The sequence below is a fragment of the Mastigoproctus giganteus genome, chromosome 14 (assembly GCF_048544385.1).
Source record: "Mastigoproctus giganteus isolate SK-2022 chromosome 14, ASM4854438v1, whole genome shotgun sequence".
NCBI classification, from domain to species: domain Eukaryota; kingdom Metazoa; phylum Arthropoda; class Arachnida; order Uropygi; family Thelyphonidae; genus Mastigoproctus; species Mastigoproctus giganteus.
The window spans coordinates 116,811,159-116,818,376 of NC_143588.1; the positions used below are offsets into that span (position 1 = coordinate 116,811,159).

At 40.3% G+C, this 7,218-nt stretch overlaps 1 protein-coding gene across 1 annotated transcript; it reads right to left on the bottom strand.

The window, feature by feature from the left end:
* Nucleotides 1-5,514: 5,514 nt before the first annotated feature.
* On the bottom strand, nucleotides 5,515-6,999 carry LOC150075646 (intracellular coagulation inhibitor 1-like). The gene is made up of 2 exons (XM_090388605.1): nucleotides 6,970-6,999; nucleotides 5,515-6,831 (listed from the first exon to the last, which is right to left on the bottom strand). Exons 1-2 carry the CDS (start codon nucleotides 6,997-6,999, stop codon nucleotides 5,515-5,517), a joined length of 1,347 nt encoding a protein of 448 aa, XP_090244731.1.
* Nucleotides 7,000-7,218: the final 219 nt, after the last annotated feature.

Below are 7,218 nucleotides of genomic sequence, written 5' to 3' on the forward strand. Positions count from 1 at the left end.
TAAGTTTGAGATTAGAATTTCCACCACTAGTTCCATTTTTTTAAAATTTTTCTTCAGGTTGGGCAGCCTGAGAAATTTTGTCTATTGGTATTGCATTCCCTCATTCTTATATATCGCATTCTTACTGGTGGGTTCAAACTTTCTTTCCACATACCATTGAAGAAGACCGCATTCATAAAAACGGAGCTAGCTTGCGGGTCTATTTGTTCTATTGGTATTTTAGTCCTCTACTTGCTCACCATTCACATCCAAGAGTTGATCTCAAGCAAAGCTTGCTGCTACTGAAAACCTATGTTTCTTGCTAAGCCTTTGAGACGTCTATTCACCATATCGGCGTATTGATTTCTAATCCCTTCTTCAAAAATGCAGCATTTGCCAGTTCTAGAATGCATCCATCTGCTGCTGTCCCGATCGTTGACAGCAGCAGATGGGTGACAGCCGCGTCGAATTCTGGTACAAATCAAGTACAGTAACTGTCCTTCTAAAACTACAATGTGCTGATAACCTATCGCCTGCTATATTAACCGTGCAGTGTGTCCTCTAGCTCCACCCATCATCATCATGGCAATGCACGACAAGCAAAATGGGGAATAAAGGAAGTTGCCAATTTTGAATGCGAATTTCTTGTGCAATTGCCGCCGTAGCCTAGTGGTCAGGCGCGCGGGTGCATAAGTACACGTGCCTTGAGTGACCGGGGTTCTAGCCCGTGACTGCTGAATGCGGTGCTGTTTCTTGTATTCTGTGTATCTTGTAAACTCCTCTGACCGTTTGGTTGTCCCGGAGTATAAACAGAAAATTTATTTATTTATTATTATTCAAGGCAAACGGGCAGACAAATTGTGTCACTGGAGGGCGAGTTTTAAATCAATTTAGGATATACTGAGAACATAGCATATAAATAAGCACATTCCCGAAAGAAGTAAAACTCTGAAAGCTTCCATGGCTACAAAAGGTAAAAATACAAAATTAAAAAAATCTTTAGCACTAACAACAATACTGTCACAAAGGGCAGAACCATATACCTCATCATCAAAATCACCACTAATTCAAATATTAGATCGATCAACACCATTAGAAAACGACAACGGCAACAGTACCTGAGGATGGAGTTTACTCACTTCCGAATTCGTCTACTCGATACAACCCTTATGAAAAAGCAATGAAAGAAACACTTTCCCAGCTTCCTTATCCCACTGTCTGATTGGTATACAAATTGTTCATTTTCAAATATTTCAGGATCTGCTTCATTCGATCGAAGTATTCCAGTTTAAATCGAGTAATCCTGCCTTTTCCAAAACCACATTCATCAGACCACTCTCGACTCTTGTCATAGGGACTGTTGGCATATCTGAGAGAATGTGTTGGCTACCCAGGAGCCTAAAACACTGACGATATTGATATTCGATTGACACTGAAGTCAAGTGGACCAAATTTCGTCAAACTCCAGTCGATCTGTGGATATAATCCGCATTTAAGTCCTGAAATACGGCACCTAGCATACTGGTGGTGACCACCGAGATACAATCAAACGAAAGCAGAGGTCAAAGTGCTGCACCCAAACTACAAGGAGGAATGCGGCCTTTCTGAGTTACCAGGCAATACTAAGAGATAGATGACTCTCATCAACCGGTGCAATACCGCCACTTTGCTTATTGAAGTCTTGAAGTGGTGAATTCCATGTTTAGTCTCCAGGACAAAGCTCCGACAACCTCCTTCCCCCATTTCTTCCAACGTGCAGTATGACTGATGTATTTTGAGGTTGTGATGTGATGGACATCATAGAGAGATTCAATCTTTCTCACATTTCGACGGTACAACTCTAAAACGATGTTCGCTGGTCGGCCGCAACATTATCTTGCGGCCGACCAGCGAACACCGGACCAAACCTGTTGGTATATCTCTAGGAAGCTTCTGGATCAGCTATTCTGTAATTTCGCTGTCGATACTCTTCCAGACAGTTATTGAAGGGAGTCCGATTTAGTTTCTGTATGCACATTGCATTCTACGGCCAGAGACCATTGCTAATCATGATCTTTGCATTCTCAAAAACTAGGCAAAAGGAAATAATCTTCAAATGTCTGCAACCAAACCCTGAGCATGTAGTATTTTTTTTTAAACTTGTCTATTTGTATATGACAAAGACTTTTTGTCTTCATGCAATCATATATTTTGTATATTACTGTATATTTTGTATATTATTGTATATTTAACCCTGTAAAAGTCTCGGGTCGAGCACGCATGTACTCTTGTTTACTGTACATTGTGTTCATCGCACCTTAGTCTGTAAATATTCACACCCTTCTGGCACAGAGCCGTCCCGGGGTGACCCAAGTTTCTTGGGAAATAAATTGATTTTAATAATAATAATAATAATAATACAGTGGGAACGTCACCGTCCTCCCTATGCCGGGTGGAAAAGGCCCTGGTTCGAATCACGTCGTTGACGCGAGGAACTTTAATGGGCTTTTTTCATTCCGTGACTGAGTTAGTCGGTCTTAGGCGTAGATAGGAAGCTTTCCCCTCCAGAAACTGTGGTATTTTCGTCCACCAAAACAAGCAAATCGCCCTGAGAACACACGCAATTTACAGACACAAATACGGTTTATGTAATCAATTACGGGCAACCCTAATATAATAATTTGATTTTTTTTTAACTCCAACAAAACTAACTCTATACACTTGAAAGGCTTCATATACCATCCTGAACTACACAATATAATAGATGTAAGGAAGAGAAGCAACGCCTACTTGGAGATGTGCAAATGTATCCTCAATTCACAAAGGGTGACATAAATAATTATAGACTTGTCAGTTTAACTACTGTTCTGGGGAAAATAATGGAGTCATTGGTTGAACCAGTGATGCAGGATTACCCAGACAAGACTGCAGTAATAGTTCAGACACATCATAGGTTTGTTAAAGGGAAGTCTTGTCTGGCCAATTTGATTGGATATTATGATGTGGTTACAAAGGAACTGGATGCAAAAAATAATTTTGATATCATATATTTGGATTTCAGGAAACCTTTTGACACTGTTGCGCATGGAAGACTATTGTACAAATTGTAACAGAATGGTATTAAGGGTAAGTTGCTACAATGGATAAAAGGATGGTTGAGTGGGAGAAGGCAGAGTAGTAATCAATGGACGCTGCTCTTCCTGGACTAATGTTATTAGTGGGTTCTCCCATGGTCTGGTATTGGGCCCATTGTTGTTTTGTATATTTATCAATTATATTTATGAGGATATATCAAGTCTAATGTGAAAGTTTGCAGATGATACAAAGGTTGGCAGGGTTGTTAATGATAACAATGGCCGTGTGCTACTGCAAGAGGATTTAGAAAAGTTAGGCAGATGGGTTGAGAAGTGGCAACTGAAGTTTAACATCGATAAATGTAGAGTACTGCATATTCGGTAGCAATATCCGAAGAGAAACGTACCAACTGTGTAGTACTACACTCAGGGAGGTGGAGAATGAAAAAGACCTGGGGGTACTTGTGCAGTCAGATATGAAGTTTTCTGAACAGTGCAGACGGGCTGCCAGAGCAGGTTATGGAGTTTTGTCAATGATATATAGGAATTTTGCTAGCAGCGAAAAGAAGGTGATTGTCCCTCTCTATAAAGCAATGGTCAGGCCACGCCTTGAGTACTGCGTACAGGTCTGGAGGCCTCATTTTAGGAAGGATGTAGATTTGCTTGAATGTCTACAGAGAAGAGCAGCAAGATTGGTGAGGGGAATTAAGGAATCCTCTTACCAAGAGAGGCTTAAGTTCTGCAGGTTGCAGCATCTGGAGACTAGGCACCTGCGAGGTGATCTAATGGGACGCTTCCGCTTGCTCAGATTAAGAACCTCATGGGGCATAGATTCGAAATGGGAAAAGACGTAGAATATATGTGCGGAAGTTTGCCTTTAGCCAGCAGGTGGTTGATTGCTGGAACACTCTTCCATCTGTCGTTGTGGAAGTTGATAGCTTAAATAAACTTAAGGTTGAAGTAGACAAACATTTGAAGTGACAGGATGGGTGAAATGGGCTGATGCTCTATAAGCTTGCTTTCTTGCATCATATGCCTCAACTAATGCTAATGCTACTTAAACATCTGCAGCAGGAGTGTCAGAGTAGGTGGTCTAACTCTCAAAAGGGTGAAACCCGGAAATTCTTGTCGAATGTAAACATGATCTTCCCCAGATCTTCCTCAATGGTTTTCATCGGGTTTGTACACAACTTACCTCCTTACTGGCCATGGATCCATTAAAGCCAAGCTAACTTTACTGGGCATCATTGAAGATCCATCTTGTGCTTGTGGGGGGGGGGCTGGAAAGTTGGCACCATCTTAGGTATGGTTGTCCCCTGTACGAGGACCTTCGTTCTATATTAATAATTTACCCAGAAATCAGGAATTCCATCTACTGGACAGTATACAGAAGTATACGGCATTTGTAAATTTTGCTCTTTGCAAGACGAAGAAACAATCCTAACATCCATCCTAGGAACGTTCCTAGGATGGATGTTAGGATTGTTTCTTGTCAATGAGCAATCAATGAATAGTGAATACACCCAACTGCTGATATCGAGATCTACCAATTGTGACAAAGACCAGACATCAGTATATTGTATCTGTAATTGGCATTTATTTGGTTATGTTTCCTGGATGGTAAACAATTTCAATAGAAAAACGATTGCTAATCTCACCTTAAAGCGAATCACTCAACCACGTTGTGAAAAAGACCGATAAGAACTCTTCTTCTCTTTGACAGGATTGAAATTTGATCCTTTTCCATCAGTGTGATAAGATTAATAACAAAAATTTAGAATATTATAACTTCGTAACCCCACACCTTGTGAAAAAGACCTGAATTCAAATCCCATTAAGGAGGCGAGGAATATTTATCAGTCTCTTTGAAAACGTGGCTGAGTTAGTCTGTCTCAGCGAGGGGAGCCTGCTTTTTTTTAACCAAAAAATCGTGATTCTCTTCAAGTAATTCGACTCCAGTATGCTTAGCCTTTTAAAGACTTGATATATAAGGTGCAATATGGCCTAAGTTGCCCATTTGTGGAACCCTAAAGTGACAACAACTTCTGAAAGCTCAATGGAACTAAATACCACTACAGATTGACTTTTTTTATGCTTAATGTTTTGTGGACAATAATTACACAAAAATAAATCAAACTACATTGCATTCAGTGAACTCGATGTGAACTCTGAGCTCGGATTCAATTCCGATATTTATCCTTATGAGCATCCATATAATGTTTTCTCGCAGCGAACTCAAAGAGAGGATTCAAGTTAAATCCTCAAGGCGTAGACAAATGGGTGGAGGAATACATTCTGCTACTCAAAAATGTGAAAAAAAAAAAAAAGTCCATCAAAGACAATATTGGTAATACATCATACGTTCAATGTTATGGACTTCCTGCTAATGAATCATGATATGTAAAAAAATAATCAAACTAATTCAAACTCAGCATCAAATTATTTTCCTTTATTTTTACATTCATAAAGAAACATGTTTCTGTTACAGCTGACAAACTCTTCCACAGAACATCATCATTCCATTTGTCCTGTCAGAAATATGAAACAGGAATGGATGATCGGCGACGAAATTGGTTTCACTAAAATTTTCAACCGAAACAGAACTACTAGAACTACTACCAACAAATGCCCCACCATCACCAACAACTGAACTACTCATTCCAGACATTGAAACATTTTTTACAGAAACACCTCCACCAACAGAGAATGTACCTGCGGGTGGAGCGTGATCAATTCCGTATTCATCTACTTCTATACATGCCTTGTGATAAAGGGATGAAAGAGACGCTCTCCCAGCACCACTTAACCCGCTGAAATCTGCCTGAGTGGTATACAGATTACTCAATTTCAAAGATTCCAGGACCTGCTTCATTCGATCGGAGTATTCCAGTCTAAACCGCGGTATCATAACCTTTTTCACGACCACTTTCTTCAGACGAGTCTCGACTGTTTTCAGAAATTCCGTTGACAGTTGGTTCTCAATTAGTCTTAGTCCATTTAGCTGTTCTGGTAAGTAAACTCGCATCACCAGACGGTCCCCCCTGTACGGGAGCTCTATAACTTTCAAATGCTTTTCTCTGTAGTAGGTATAAGGAAAATGTCCATTTTCCATGTTCATAAATGTTACTTGTGCAGCTGACGATCTCAATCCGTTGTTGTAAAAGTGATAAGGTATACTTAATTGTGGATTGAAACTGTGCTTCCACGTGCCTTTGAAGAAGACAGCATTCGCAAAAACGGAGCTAGAGCGAGGGTCCACATGTGTTAAAATTGTCTTGATTCTCTGCTTCGTAATCTTTGCAATCCAACCGTTAATCTCATTAGAAGCTTGCTCCAACTGGAAATTGATATTTTTCGCCAGGCCTTTCAGACGTTTGCTCACCATTTGGGCATACGCTTGACTGATTGCTAATTCCTGTTTCAAAAATGCCCCATTGGCCACCTCCAGAATGCACCCATCTGATACTCTCGACAACGACGACAGATATCTCGGGTACAAATCAAGTAATTGTTCATCTGAAACTGAAATGCGCTGGAAACCCATTGCCTGCTTTATTTGCTGTGCCGTACCTCCTCTAGCCCCAACCATCATCATGGCCATGCCCTCGGACAAGCAAAATGGAGAATAAAAGATGTTTCCAGTCTTCATTGAGAACTTCTTGTACACATTTATAGCAAACCGGCAATCAACTTCTGCCAACTGACGGGCAAGCCTCATCTCAATTTGGGGTGTACTAGGAATGAAGCATGTGAAGAAGGATATTGCCAAAAGCGGAAGAACTCTTAAGATATCCATGGGCTACAAAAGAGAAAAATACAATTAGCATCACAGTCTTATAAACTACAGAAGTTGAACAAAATAATAAAAATATTTGAACACATGCATCCAATTTTATTGATATGAATTCAAAAACACAAAAGTGCCCCACTTACATACTTGACCATTATCCAGTTCATCATTTGTCATTTGCCTACACTGTACGACATTTTGTCCTTGAGGCTGTCACAGACATTCTCTCAGGTATGCCAAGCTATTCTTCCTACCCTGGACTCTAAAACGCTGATGGAACTAATATTCGATTGACACTCAAATCAAGTGGATCAAATTTCAGGAAAGTCCAGTCGGTCTGTGACATCAGCGTGGGTATAATCAGCATGCAAGTCTTGAAATACTGCACCTAGCATA